Source organism: Nymphaea colorata, chromosome 2 (genome assembly GCF_008831285.2).
Source record: "Nymphaea colorata isolate Beijing-Zhang1983 chromosome 2, ASM883128v2, whole genome shotgun sequence".
Lineage (NCBI taxonomy): Eukaryota > Viridiplantae > Streptophyta > Magnoliopsida > Nymphaeales > Nymphaeaceae > Nymphaea > Nymphaea colorata.
In genome coordinates, this window is record NC_045139.1 from 26,433,095 (window position 1) to 26,448,517 (window position 15,423).

Consider the following 15,423-nt stretch of genomic DNA (forward strand, 5'->3'; position numbering starts at 1 on the left):
AGTCGGGTCAGATCTCGTAGGTGGGCAGAGAGTACGAGTAGAAGAAAAAAAGTTCTCGATGAGACAGGTTACAGCTAAATCTCTGCCTCACGCCAACTATTCAAACATGGAAGATAATCCGGTGGACGTGAACCGGTGAACGGCAAATGATAAATGGAGAATATGGTGTACACGATAATAATATTGTCGAACACTTTCGATCACAGTCAAAAGACTCTAAGCAACACTTTGGTAAACTAAAGAAATTGTGAAACAGGTACCAAAAGGAGCCTCTCTATATTTATATCCAGAGGGTCAATACTCGATACGTACATATCCGTGCACCTCAGTTCCCTCTCCTCTGCTCGACACCCCTCTCTCTCTTTCGTCACCGGAAGAGAAAGGAGAGACGGAAGTGACGGGGGTCGCTGTCCTCTCTCTCTTTTTGTTTGCCGGGCGCCCTCCTTCGTTGCGTTGCGGCATTTTGTCGAACGGTTTGGTTGCGGGCACCGCCTTTTTGGCTGGCTAGACGCTTCGTGTGCCTGCGGAAGTTAGTCGCTTCTTCTTCTGGAAAAGAGGGATGGGTGGTGGCGGGTTGCGGGGTTGATGGTGGTGCGCCCACGTCAGGGGAGGGATGGGTGGCGGTGGTGGTGGTGGTGGATGGTGTTGGTGGATCGAGGAGTAGCGGTCTCTTTCTGCATTATTCCTCTTTCGTGGCGGTCGCTCGATGGGGAAGGTGGGTCTGGGGCTGGCGGTGGGGTGCGCTGTGGTATCCTGCACGTTGGCGGCGATCCTCGTGAGACGGCGGCTCAAGAGTAGGTCCAAATGGAACAGGGCGTTGGCCGTGCTGAGGGAGTTCCAGGAGGAGTGCTCGACGCCCGTTGGGCGGTTGCGACAGGTCGTCGACGCTATGGCTGTGGAGATGCACGCCGGTTTGGCCTCCGAGGGCGGCAGCAAGCTCAAGATGTTGCTCACCTTTGTCGACAAGCTCCCCGCCGGGTGGGTGCACCCAGAACTTTCGTTTTTTCCTCCTCATTTCTGAAAGAGTAGGAAAAATTATTATTTCTCTCTCTCTCTTTCCATCTTCTTTCACTGTTTCCTTTGTGCGGACGGTCATGGGTATTAAGATTTCATTACTGTCACCGCTTGAGATGTAAGCCTTTTGAAGGAGGAGGCCCTATTACGCGTTCATTTTCTGTCGAACGTTCCGAAGTGCTTTTTGGTGGCTCTTACCTTTGGTGTTGATGGCGTTATTGATGTGATTGATTGTTGCCATTGGCTGTTGGCAACTGCGTTTCATTATAATACATCTGGAACAGTGTCCTTAAGCGTTTGGAAGAATGGTACCGGTGCTTATTTGGTGCTTGCCATAAGGTTCCCTGTGTTTCCTTTCATTTATTTTTATCATTTTGGAGTCACTTGGCAACGTTGTGGCCATTTACTGTCTCCTGTTATTGGATGAAACGGTACAAAGCTGCCATTCAAATGTATGATATGATGTGGTTGTATCCCATCTAACTCTTTATGTTTTTGTTTCAGTGACGAGAAGGGCGTGTATTATGCGCTAGATTTGGGAGGAAGCAATTTTAGGGTTCTAAGAGTGCTGTTGGAGGGTAAACAGCAGAGAATTGCCGACCTTCAAGTCGAGAAACAGTCAATCCCCCTTCATCTAATGACTGGTACAAGTGAGGTAGCACGGGATCTTTGTTCGAACCGCTCTATCCCTTCTTCTTCTGTATACTTTATGTTTTTTTTTTTTTTTTTTTTTTTGTGGGTTGCCATTGGAAGGATTTCGACATTTTTCTTTACTGGGTGCTTGCAGGCTCTTTTCGATTACATTGCATCTACTTTGAAAGATTTTGTTGAAAAGGAGAATAATGAGAATGGGCTTCAACCTGGAATGAGGGAGCTTGGATTTACATTCTCATTTCCCATGAAGCAAACCCTTGTTTCCTCAGGTGTGCTGGTGAAGTGGACAAAAGGTTTTGCAATTGAAGATATGGTGAGTAACTAGTCAAATAGAATAGTAAATGGACAATGTGTCATCGATTTTGAACATACCAATTGGTTGATCTGTTGCTGGCTTGCGTGCTCTTTCATTTGATGAGAGTAATCTGGGCAATGGACACTGTTGGAAGCCAATGTAAGCGTGTCTGCTGTGTAAGACAGCTTGTATGTTATTTCAAACTTTAGGACGTGTATTCTACTGATGGACATGCTCTGTACACAGCATGTCCACAGTGTCAAGCGCTAGATCAAGCGCTAGATACTGCATGCGTAGTGCTTTCTAGCATAAGCTGTGGCTTGGTGCCATCTGTGTCATTTTGGGCCACCATAGCTCGACTCTAGGTTTATGCCGTTTTCTATGTAAATGTTAAATTGGTCTATCGATCTGCTGAGTGAGAGTTAGGTGCAATATTCATCTAAACTTAACGATGCAGGTCCATGCATTTGGTTATAAGCTTCACATTTTTAGACGATTCAGATTAAAATCAGTAACATTTAGTGAATAATTTGTTTTGGCAGTACCAGAAAGACGTTGCAGAATGCCTGAGACAAGCTATGGCCAGAGTAGGACTGGAAATGCATATAGCAGCACTGGTATGATTGAATATTATTGGTTTACAGATTTAGCCTTTGTATATTCTTTTGCCTTCGCTGGAATCAATTCTGGCTAGCCTGAACTGTTATGTATCTCCCCCCTCCCTCTCCTCCTTTCCAATATGATTCAGCAGGATAGATGGAACTGGGTTTGCCAAAACAAGTTGTACTGGATCTTGTACATTTAGGTCAGAGATGGATCTAGGTCTGAAGTTAAAGTTGGACTAGTTTCAAGAAGATCCCAAGGTTTATCTAGGTTAGATCTGCAATATTAAAGCTGTTTAGATTTGAAGCAAATGCAAGTTACTCTAGTTTGAAGTCAACTTGGATCAAATCTGAAACAAATGTGGATGTCTGAAAATCTAGGTGTCAGCTAAAAAATCATGCTACTTTGATGGATAAATCAAAATTTATACAGGAAAAAGGTCAATCATCCGAGCTTTCTTGATTATGAGAGTGATGTATGAATTGAAACATTTTTTTTAGTTAATCCTAAAATTGCATCAATGTAGGTAGTTTTGAAAGTGGAGTTTTGAAATCTAAGATCCTGCTACCTTGTTGTGCAACAACAGTTTAGGTCTAAACAGACTACATTAGATTGCGTTACGAGCATCTGAGATCCTGAAGTTGATCTGTGATATTCAGTCTGGAGTCAAAGTTGGATAAATCCGAAAAGGACTTGAATTGACTGGGTCATTTAGAAGAGGCTCTGACTCATTGAGATCTGAACCTAAGTTCAACCATATCTGAAACGAAACTCTCTCTCCCACTCCCTTTTTTCTCCACCCCCCCCCCCTCGACGATTAGGAATATAGCCACCTGAAGTTGTTTCTGTGAATCCAACTATAAATGTACTCGGAATGCCCCAGGCAAAAACTAAAGAATTGAGAAAGAAAATTATGAAAATCTGATGCCTAATACAGCTTTTATGAGACAACAAATTTAAAACTTTAGAACAAGCCCATTTTATGAATTTGCAATCTACATGTTGGATTTTTGTGAATTTTTTTATCTTATAGTGTTAAACGTCTAAATACATCCTGATGCTTCGACTAACTGGAAGCAACTTCAGGTTTCTGGAAAATCCAGTCGACACATCATATTTGTAGAGGTCATGTTTATATATATATATATATATATATATATATATATATATATAGTCACAAACGAATATCGTTCTTGAGTTCGATTGGCGATGATTTTCTCTGATCTAGTAATTGGCATAATAATTGCAGGTGAGGTTTTATAAAGAAAATAAGTCCTGGTGGTTGTTCTAAAACCCTTTGGTTCTGATTTAGAGTTTAGACATAAAAAGCATGTTGTCTCTGCTGAAGGTTTTGAACCGATAGCTATAGCAAATATCTTGCGTACCTGTATGTCTGTATGTTGACATTTACATTGTTCATATAATTATTTTGTAGTCTTTTTTTCAAATTTGTTCTGTCTGACTATTATTGGTCTAAATATTTGTCCAAATATTAGGTAAATGACACTGTTGGAACACTGGCTGTTGGGCATTATTATGATGGAGATATCGTTGCAGCAGTTATCATTGGAACTGGTACAAATGCATGTTATGTTGAGCGCACAGATGCAATTACAAAGTGCCAGGGGCTTTTAGCTAACTCTGGTAGCATGGTACTGTTGTCATCATTGGGCACTTATGATGTGACCATCTTTTGTTGGCTTCCTTTTTTGTCATTTTGATGACAAACCTTTTTTTTTTTTGTTAGGTTGTCAATATTGAATGGGGTAATTTTTGGTCATCTCATCTTCCAAGAACTTCATATGATAAAGTTTTAGATGAGGAAAGCCCAAACCCATTAGAGCAGGTAAGACTCTTCAGATGTTGAAACATTTAATTTTATGTCTGTTGTTTTCACCTCTTTAAATGCATTTGTCATTTTTATTGTAAATGGTGGTTCTTCAGGGATTTGAAAAGATGATTTCTGGTATGTACTTAGGCGAAATTGTAAGAAGGGTAATTTTAAGGATGGGACAGGAGTGCAACCTTTTTGGTGATATTGGCTCCAAGCTAGAGGAACCCTTCATTTTGAGGTTTGTATCTGTTGCATGGTAACAGCGTTTAGGTTAAGCAAGATATTCCAGCTTCGTCATCCCTTTGGCAGTTTTCAAAAAATATTACTTGGTAATCTACTTTGAGTGATGAAAGCTGGTAGCTCTATATAGTTGATATACTTGTTTTCCTATGTATCTTCTTCGCAATGAAAAGGAATTATTGATATACAAGTCTCTTTCTCTCTCATCTACTCAACTGCCATTTTCCTACTCCCCTCTCTTCCTTTCTGCCAGGCAACACTTTTTTCAATCTTTTGCTTCGTATTTGCTCCTGACCGACCCCTATAAGGTCATTTCCAGTTTTCAAATTTGAACTACATGCTGGACTGAATTTTTGCCTGCGCAAGTCTTGTTTAAATACTTATGAGCCTGTTCTTATGTGAGAGGAACGTTTTCTCCTTTCCCTTGTCCATGTAGGTGCTAGTCTGCACTTGCAAATGTCTGGACTGTTTCTCCCATAATCTCCCCTCAGAGGTTCATCATCGTGTCAATGTTCGGCTGTGTCCAACAGAGCCACACTTTTATAATTTGACATGGCTGATACTTGGTCATTTTCGGCCTTTTGAGTGTCAAGATCTTATTGAATACTATTTACAATTTGGTTTGTATTGCTACTGCTAGGACACCGTTGATGTCAGCAATGCACGAAGATGATTCTCCTGACTTGAGAGAAGTAGCAAGAATCATGAAGGAAAACCTTGGGGTAATAAGAAACCAAATTTCTTAAGATATTGCCTCCTATTTCACGGGGGGTGTTGGTACATGAAACTTTTTGAGAGCAATGCCTTGTCTGTTGTTTTGGTTCAGGTTTCTGATGTTCCTCTGAAAGTCCGAAGGCTCATTGTGAGTGTGTGCGATGTGGTGGCCTGCAGAGCTGCGCGATTGGTGGCAGCAGGGATTGTGGGGATCCTGAAGAAGATAGGCAGAGATGGCAGTGGTGGCGTTGGTGGTTGGTCCAAGGGCGACGGACATGGTAAAATGAGGAGAACAGTGATTGCAATAGAGGGAGGCCTGTACGAGAGCTACTCCAGATTTAGAGAGTACTTGCATGCAGCAGTAGAAGAATTGTTAGGGAAAGAGGTGGCTCAGCATGTCTTTCTGAGGCTAACGCATGATGGTGCTGGTATAGGCGCTGCGCTTCTTGCTGCTTCTTATTCCTCTTAGTTTGATGGTAGTCAATAGTTTAGTTGCTCTCCTCTCTCTTTTTCTCTATATAGCTTGTAGATATTATTATTTATGTTCATATAGCTAGGTCAGTGGGTTGTGTGTGTGTGTGTGTGTGATATGTTGTCTTGGTTCATGTTTTGTCTATATTTTTTCTATTGATTGCACATTTTTTCAAGTGTAAATAAACTTGGGATTCTGTTCCCTTTAGTGCCATTTTTTTGTCCATCACAGGCGTAGCCAGGGGAAATTCGAATGTAGGGGCGTTCTGCATTGTTCTGTGTCGTAAAACACTGTTTTTGGGTTAACCAGACCATTATGTCGTTTCATTAGAAAAAGACTAATTTGAATTAAAAAGATTATCAGAAAAATCTCCAAAACTCTATTAGTTTTGCCCGTATATTGGCCGGTGGGTAGTGATTCTAATAACTCTGCTAGTATGTGGTTGAATTTACTGATTCATATGAATATGTGCCTAAAGGTCTTGGCTACTGTGCTTAAATTATGGTTATTTCTAGATGTAATTTGTCATTTCTGTGCATTAAAGTTTGTGTACAATGGGTCATTCCTTACATAGTTGATGTTCAACTTCAGTTGGAAAGGGTGGGACTTTTGTTGGGAGAAGTTCAAGAAAACTAGACCTTACAAGGATTCCCTTCAAGACAAAACCAGACCTGAATCTGTTCCGAAAAGTAGCCGTAGACAACCTTCTCCCTCGAATATTCTAGGTTGTGCACCTATAGCTTCGTGTTGGTTCGCTGGCATGATTCCACTGAGCCCGTCTTTTCAATAGACAGTTTATTGCTTCTTGCGTGCATATCAAAATGCGACATGTCAATCCCTTGAGACTTTTCTTGCGTCTTGGCTTCTCTTCAAAAATGGTTGAAATACCTGGATTCCATTGCTTGTCTCCGAACTTAGTTTAAGGTTTTTTCAGATCTTGGGATCCTAGATCCTACAGTCTCTTAGATCTCCTGCTTGATATTAGCGTTATATCAAGAACTTGTAATCCAGACTTTTTTTTTTTTTTCATCCGTCTGCTTGAGTTCACGCCCCTGCCCCGTTTGACCGATCAGAGATTCATAGATTTAGTGAATGAAGACAGATTTCAAATATAAAGCATTCTGAACTCTTGAACGTTGGGTTGGACACAAGTTTTAAAAAACTATCAGTTTGGGAGCTTACTTCATACCATGGAAGTCTTTGTAAATGTCAAGCTTTACCTGAAAGGCCGTTTGGTGGCACGTGAATGCCTCGGAACCGAACAGGTGTGCTGCATTTTCTTAATTTGCCACCAAATAGGGCAGACAACACAAATGGTGGAACAAAGGATATAAATACCTTGTATGTTGCCCCTGGAATTCTATAGGCATGTTTGTCGTGTGTGGATTCCATTGTTCAAGTGGGATCCCAATCCACATTTTGGAAAACATCCAGAATGGCGACGAACACGAGAATGAAATCTAGGATGATTAAGTGTAAATGAAATCTAGGATGATTAAGTGTAAACACATATCTAGACATTAATTTTCATTCATCAGGGACTCCTTCTCAATTTGCATCTTTGTAATCTTTAAGCTACATCTCACCACCTTGATAACAAAGTGCCAAGTTCTTAGTGCCCTTAAAGTCCTACATGATCCTCTTAAAGCTTTCAGTAACTTTGTCTAGGATTTGATTAATATCTATTGACCATACTGACTGCATGGCATGTGTCAAAACATGTATACATAAACAAGTACATTAGAATGACAATTGCAGTTGAATAAGGTGCATTCGATATTTAGTTACTTTCTTCTAGTGTCTCTAGACACATCTTGAATGAAACATTATTTCCTTTACTCATGATAGTGTCTATTGACTCACGGCTTTGCATATGGAATCACTTCAAGACATTCTCAATATTAGACTTTTGTGAGAGAATAAGAAGTCTTTTTAAATGATCTCCTTAATTTATATGCCTGTATGAATGATGCTTCACATATGTCCTTCATCTCAAAATTCATCTCAAAATGGATAGGCAACCAATCTTTGGTTGACTTTATTAACTCCAACTCATAACCAACTAATAGAATATCATCATGTAAATAGAGAATGACGATTTCATTTTTTTTAATTTCATAATACAGTAATCTTCATCAATCTTTTTGAAATCATTGGACATGATTATCTCACAAAATTTTATATACCACTAACTGGACAATTGCTTAGGTCCATAGATATCTTTTGAGCTTGCAACCTCTCTAATCAAAACATTTGGCGACAAACCTCATAATTTTTTCTATATAAATTTTATTATCCAATTCTCCATTCAAAAGTGTTGTCTTTACATCCATCTGATGTAGTTCCATGTCCATAAATGAAATCTTAGCCAGTATAAGGTGAACACAAAGTCACATTGACAACTAGATAACATTTCATTATAGTGAATGTCTTTCTTTTGTGTGCATCATTTTCCCACAAGGTGAGTTTTAAATCTCTCGATAGATCCATTCATGTTTTTTTGACATTGAGAACTCATTTGTTCTCAATGGTCTTCCATGCTAAAGGAAGATTAAGAAGTGCTCAAACCTTGCTAATGCTTATGGATCTCATCTTCTCTTTCATTGCTTTCTTCCATTCATCCTTTTCTAGACAAGTGAAAAATCTGCAACATGGAATCAGGTACTGCCATCAGGCTTCACCTTCTATAATCTATAGTATGAAATCCCTTTCCTCATACTCTTTATGAGGTATCACAAATGCACGTTGACCTAAATGTAGTTTGCTCCTACTTGCATGATTTGGTTGAGAGAAAATATCTTGTGTCTCAATCTATTGACCATTTGTCATTACATGTTTGGAGCATCCATTTCATGTAGTTGGACATCTCTCTCTGTGTCTCCCTTTTTGAAAAAGTCATTTTTCAAGAATGTAGTTTCCCAAGAATCTATCTCGATCACATTCCCATCTATAGTTTCTCCTAAGAACATGCAACCCATGGTGTGTTCATAATATCATATAATACATTTTTTGCCATGGGTCTCAATTTACCATACTGATGAGGAAGTTTGTGAACATATGTCACAGTTTTTGGGGTCACAAATGACTAAGGTCAAGCCATCTACTTGTTCATAAATTCATACGGAGTTAAGCAGACAAATTTTGTGAGCATACAATTAAGGGTATATGTTGAAGTTAGTAAGCAATCACCATAAAAGGAAATTGGCAACTATGCCTAAGCCAACATAAATGAGACCATGCCTACCAAAGTTTGGCTCCTTCTCTCAGCAAAAACATTTTGTTGAGTTGCGCAAGGAGTCGTTAGTTGTCTATTTATCCCTCTCCTTGAGCTGATTAGACAAGTATTATCTATCTTCGTTTGAAGAGCTTTGATCTTATGATCAAGCTGGTTCGTAATCAAATTCAAGAATGTAATCAAATTCTAACCTTTATTGACCCAAACATACAAACATGTCAAGACTTCCCCTCAAGTTGGCGCACAGATCAAACATGCCCAACTTGAATACATTTCTCTCAAATGAAGTTGATGGCAAGGCCTTCGTCAGAACATCAGCGGTCTGGTCTTCGGATTTCATGTAAGGCAGAACAAATTCTTTAGCATCAATTCTCTCCCGAATGAAATAATGGTCAATCTCCACATACTTCATTCTATCATGCAATACCAGATTGTTGGTCAAGTTGACTACAGACTTGTTATCGCAATACATCTTCATAGGTCCCTTAGTTTTTATTCTAATGTCGGCCAATAACACTTTCATCCATAATAACTCAGAGACTCCAATGGCCACAACTCTATATTTAGCTTCAACACTGGAGCAAGAGCAAATGTCCTATCTCTTACTTCTCATCACTACGATATTCCCTCCTGAGTAAATACAATAGCATGAGGTGGATCTCCTGTATCAACAGATCATGCTTAGTCAACATCTGAATAACCTTCAATCTCAGAGAGTCATGCTTAACATACAAGAGACCCTTGCCAATACAACTCTTCAAGTAACATAAAATCATGTCGACAACCTCCAAGTGAGCTTCCGTGGGAACATGCATGAACTGACTCATCACATTTACAACAAAGGTAATATCAGGTCTAGTGAGAGTAAGATAAATCTACTTCCCAACATGACATTGATATCTTTTCTTGGCTTCTTCACAAAGAAGTTCCCCATCTCTAAGACTAGGCTTGTGTCCAACATCTAAAGGAGTAGAAGTAGGTCTACACCTAAGTTTTCGAGTCCCCTTTAATAAATATAAAGTGTATTTCCAATGATTTAACACAAGACTTGTGCTTGACATATCAGCCCATGTGCTCCTTCCACCTGTTTACTTGCCAAGTAGCTGAACTTGAATTCAGCTAGGTTCTCATAAGTTGAAGTTTGTAGTCGTGTTGGAGAAGGGACTACATTGTAGCTTCTTGTAAGACTAGATTCTGTTGAACTTTCTTAATGTAAGATTTATGAAGTTGATAGAGATTTTTCTTCAGAGTTTTATAGGAGGACACTGCAATTAGGGTAGGTGAAATTAGGTTCCCCAGAGTGGCTTCTTTGTTGTCTAAAAAAAAAATTATATATAAGGTAGGTTAAGGACATACCGGACATCTTCTTATCATTAGACTCTTATTCAATAGTAGCTATGTTAAATAGAAATAAATCCTTCAAGAACTAGATCGATCCTCCGAGAAGTGCAAGCCAGTCAATTCTTTTCTTAAGGAAGGTTCTCTTAGCTGCTTTCATTGAAAATATGTAGCTCAACGAAGGTCTGTTCCATAATATGATCCTCTCTTCCAAGGTAGCTACTCCAAAGTCTCTAACAATTGTTGTAATCAAAACATGCACAGATTTAATTGTACAGACATGAAAATTTTGAAGTTGTTGAATATGTGCTCCTGATGAAAACATTGGACATCAGCTACCCTGTGAATGTCCAGTGTGAATCCAGATTTGCCTACGACATAGATACTAGCATCAATATATCATGCACTGCAGGATTTAATTTGATTTAGTTGGATAGGTTCAATGAGGAAGGATAGGTTCAATGAGGAAGGCTGAATCTGGCCAGTGACAGTGCTTCCAGTTCGATCTAGTTGTTTCTAACTAGAGTTATATGGATATTGGATCGAATTTACCATGGACGAGTGAGGATTTGGCCATATATTTTTTGCATTCAAACCTGAATGTGACTAATCACAAATTAGTCAATTTATCAGTTGAATGTGGTAACTGCTACAACCGACTTGAACCTAAAATATCTCAATAATGTCTTTTGAATGTTGTTTCTTATTAGCGGCAGATCTTCATCTTGCAAGCATCGGCATTGTTATAAGCATTGCAGCTGCAATGGCGTTTTTGACTAAGTGTATGTCACACAAGGAGCAACCCATCTGTCTTTGGTTATTGGAAAGAAGATGGTATTTCTTAAATAGCAAAGACCGCTTGATGGTTTAGTATGAGCATAACTCTAACCTTGACACGACCACCTGCAATAATTTCACTTGATCAACTATTTTTTGTCTTTTAGAAAATTGCTACATTCCCAAACAGTAGATTGCGTGTAACGACCTCAATTTTTAAAGTCATGATCAGGCTAGACATGCATTAATCATTATGAGCATTCATCGTTTAGTTCATATGTTTTTAAGCATACTTTCGACGCATATATTGTGTTACTCGTATGATTCATTTGTAAGATGTGCTCAACACATAATTAACAGCATCATGTATAGCGTATCTCAACTTAGGTAAATGGCATAATGTCATCATGACCAACTCTCGATCATATGTTCACAAGCAGATGCATCTCATGTATAAACACAGAAATCTAGATCTCAAACATTAATTCAAACATATCTATAGTTTTGCAAAACATACACGTGAGACATATATGTCTCAAACTTAGCTAGATCCAGATCCAAATATCTTTGCAATTCTAATAATGCATAAATAGATATTGGTTAATCAAATCAAATACGACATTATTCTATAACCATATGACAATTCATATGCATCAGTTTGCAAAATTAATAGACATATATATGTGCATGCTTAAGCAAGTCAAGTTCATACTTAGTCATGCAACAAATCCAATGGAAACATATAAAAATCCATGTCCATAAGCAGCTATCATCATGTTTCATTATTCTGAAAGTTTCATTGTGTTTAAAGTTATTAATCTAACGAACTCGCACCATTAAAATGTATAGGCCAAACTGGGTTCAGGTCCAGATCTGTTTAACATAACTAAATACACACGTTTTCCCAAAATTTAAAATTCGGATGAAGCTTTTAATATAGATCTATTTTCAAAAATCTCTCACCACAATTAAAATATCTACTTTTAAAACAAGATAGATTCTAATCCATATTTTAAGCAAATCAAACATAAAAATGCAAGTTCATTGACAATATTGAAATATTAAATTCAAATCCAAAACTGAATATAATTTCAAAAGAACCAAAAAATCTACATTTGAAACAATGTGGATCCAAATCCAAATAAGTCTAGAACAAGCAAAATATATGTTTAAAATAAGTTGGTCTCTTATCCAAATCTATTTTTCTTACAACAGTTAAAATATATTTTCAGAATGAGTTGGATTCATAATCAAGATCCAAATCAGAATTCATTTAAGCTACACCTTGTCTACTTTTAAAGCAAATTGGATTTTAAATCTACATCTACTATTAAAAATCCAAAATATGCTTTCCAAACAATTTATTTCAATATAAGTGCTTCGATTCCAGCCTTAAGATGCCATTTGACCTTCATTTCTGAATCCTGACAGAAACCAAGAGGTGGCCATAAATAATGTACGAAACTTTTTCACAAAACCGGTGAGTACAATGAAATGTTTGGAGTTGGGGCTCAAACCACCATTGGGATGCCGATTGCTAGGAAATTAAGATTTATCTAATTAATAGCTCTATTCTAATCAGTGGATGAAGTCCATCATCGTGCGCAGTTTCTACTACTCATAAACACATAAGAAAGCAAGATCTTATGTAACCAGGCTTGAGCCGAATCCAGTTTGGTCATCAACAAAATTGATAAAAATTTCGAAATTTCAAGATAAAAATGCATTTACAACAAAAAAACCCAATTCAAAAATAATTTTTTAACCAAGTGATTTACATTTGCAACAAAATAAATTAGTTAAAATTTTTTGAAGTTAAAGTTTTGACTTCCTTGCCGGATCTCACGTGAGAAAAGGTAAGAGGAAGAGAATTTTGAATTCCTCTCTCAGATTCAAGATGAGAGCACACTGAGACTAACGTTCTTGTGGGGAGCACACCGTCTGCAATCAAAGGCGCCCTAAGCGGCCGAGCGTTTGGAAAGATTTTATAGGAACAAAACACATATATGGACACACATGAATATTATAGTAAGATGGACAATTACTCTCTGACTTAAGACTCAAATGGATTCTCACTATCTCCGATCCGAGCTTGAGGTTGACACCACCCATTCTTCCCGGTTTATGCCACAAATGGAGGATCTCAAATCCTTGTTTTTAATAGTTGGTTACATCTAATATTTGTTACTTTGTGGCTCCCAAATAAAATGAATTTCAAGTCAGCTTAAGATATGAAATTAGAGGTTATCAACACACTCTAAGAGCATCTGAGACATATATAGCCTTGGATCTAAGATTTGAACGTAACCTAAAGTTCATGCTAAGAGCAGCCTACTATTTAAACAAACAACATATATCAATAGTTATATTTCAAGATACAATAGACCTCAGGTCTCATGAAGTGATAAGGGGGCTGAGCCAGATTTTTTCCTTTTTCTTGAGTCACTCATGCAGTTAATAAATTTTCAATTGACCTTGAGGCAGCTACCAGCGTCTTTAATGAGGCTGCTCCATATAACTGGACCCAGGTTCGCCCAAGTCCAACATCTAAATTTAAAGTTTCATATTGGGCTCAGTGGGGGCATGTGCCCTATGAAGACTTAACGTACTGTTGCATTGCCAAATGGCCTCTAAGGAACCATTTAGCAACAAGAACAACCTGCAACTGTTGCATGAACATGTTGCAACAAATTGGAATGTATTTATCAAACAGTTACAAACTGTTTCTCTCGTCAAACTGGTTGTAATCGTTTGGAAACAGAGAAAAGTAACATATCATTTTATAAATCTACCTCCAAAATTGAATCATATTCATGAAATACTGATACTCTATAAATTTATCCCAACATATGGGGTAAATTTATGAAACAATAACAAGTTACTCTTGCGATTGCAATGTCAATGAACATGGCTGAACGTGTTTCCTTTGTATGCATGCGGGAATGGTGGGGGCTTGAAAAAAAGGTGATGCCGCCACATGGTGGTCGGTTCAGACCGAATCTGGACTCTGTGCCGTTAACAACAGCAAGGCCGCCATTAATGGTCAACCCATTCTGATCGAGCTCGTGCCGAGAGGGATTCTAAACAGCATCCGAATGCTAAACTACGCGAGTAAAAGTCTCATCCGTTTTTCTTCAACACATTTTCTGTCGAACAGCCCCTTAAGAGAGAAAAACCAAGTCAAATTTCACAAATGGAAGTCTTTCCAGAACTGCCTTGTCAGTTTTTCCTTCTTTAATGAAGAACACCAGTTTTATAAATTGACATAAAAGAACATGAGAGAGGGAGAGATTGCTTAAGTTACAACTAAAGAATTTTAGCTTTTCTTTTATACACGTGTTTTGATATTTTGAAATACGAAGAGAGACTTTGTTTATCATGAAAGAAATATGACGATGTCCCATAAGTAATTTAATTGGAATTCTGGGGGCGCTACACAGTTGCAAATTTGTGATGTCGTATTTTTTTTTTAATATTTGTGATAAATGTAACTACACAAGTGGATTAAAAAACTCATGATTTTCAATACATAAATCTAATTTAAATGTCAAAACAGCTACAACTTAGTTCCAGGCTCTCAGTTATGGGTCATTTGTAATCTTGTCTTACATCTAATATGAACAACACAAAAAAAAGTGCTGGCAAATTCTACAAATCCTTTGAGTCGAACCAATGGCATGGTTAATATACGTCATAGTGCTCCGTCGATTGGCTACACATAAAGACAGAGGGAGAAAAATATCACACCCGCTATATATATATATATATATATATATATATATATATATATATATATATATATATATATATATAAAGAGAGAGAGAGAGAGAGATGCTCCTTTTTGAACATCAACGTGACCCACAGCTTGCCTGCCTTAAGAAAGTGGGGGTTAGGCTTAGAGGCAGCAGGCACAATTTGAGAAGGCACATTGCATTTCTTATTTATTTAGTCTGTCTTTTTTTTCTTTTTGTACAAAGTGGGTAGACACAGTACAATAGGCTGACGCCATAAAAAGGCTCATGTTACAGATGGAGTCTGGTTGAACAACCAAATCATGCACGTGAATCCAAGAATATAATTACATATGCTCCTGGTCTTTGGTACCCGCAAGAACTCTACTAATTTGGATATAGGTCAGTGCATTTCCGCCAGTGGTGGAGGCAGCGGGCGAATTCCCATACATGCCATGCAATTTGCTTATTTATATGTTGATCTTGTATATTTTCATGTACATATTGGCGCCCTT

The 15,423-nt window shown here is 38.1% G+C and overlaps 1 protein-coding gene across 1 annotated transcript; it reads left to right on the forward strand.

Moving 5' to 3' along the window:
• Positions 1-261: 261 nt before the first annotated feature.
• Positions 262-6,039, forward strand: LOC116248936 (hexokinase-3-like). The gene is made up of 9 exons (XM_031621975.2): positions 262-978; positions 1,519-1,669; positions 1,802-1,981; positions 2,506-2,580; positions 4,063-4,218; positions 4,314-4,412; positions 4,511-4,638; positions 5,281-5,362; positions 5,467-6,039. The coding sequence occupies exons 1-9, from the start codon at positions 707-709 to the stop codon at positions 5,821-5,823; spliced, it is 1,500 nt and encodes a 499-aa protein (XP_031477835.1). The 5' UTR covers positions 262-706; the 3' UTR covers positions 5,824-6,039.
• Positions 6,040-15,423: the final 9,384 nt, after the last annotated feature.

Coding starts and splice junctions, on each gene's coding strand:
- LOC116248936 (XM_031621975.2), top strand. CDS start 707: ATGGGGAAGGTGGGTCTGGGGCTGGCGGTGGGGTGCGCTGTGGTATCC. Junction 1,670..1,801: donor TAATGACTGGTACAAGTGAG/GTAGCACGGGAT, acceptor GGGTGCTTGCAG/GCTCTTTTCGATTACATTGC. Junction 4,219..4,313: donor TAGCTAACTCTGGTAGCATG/GTACTGTTGTCA, acceptor TTTTTTTGTTAG/GTTGTCAATATTGAATGGGG.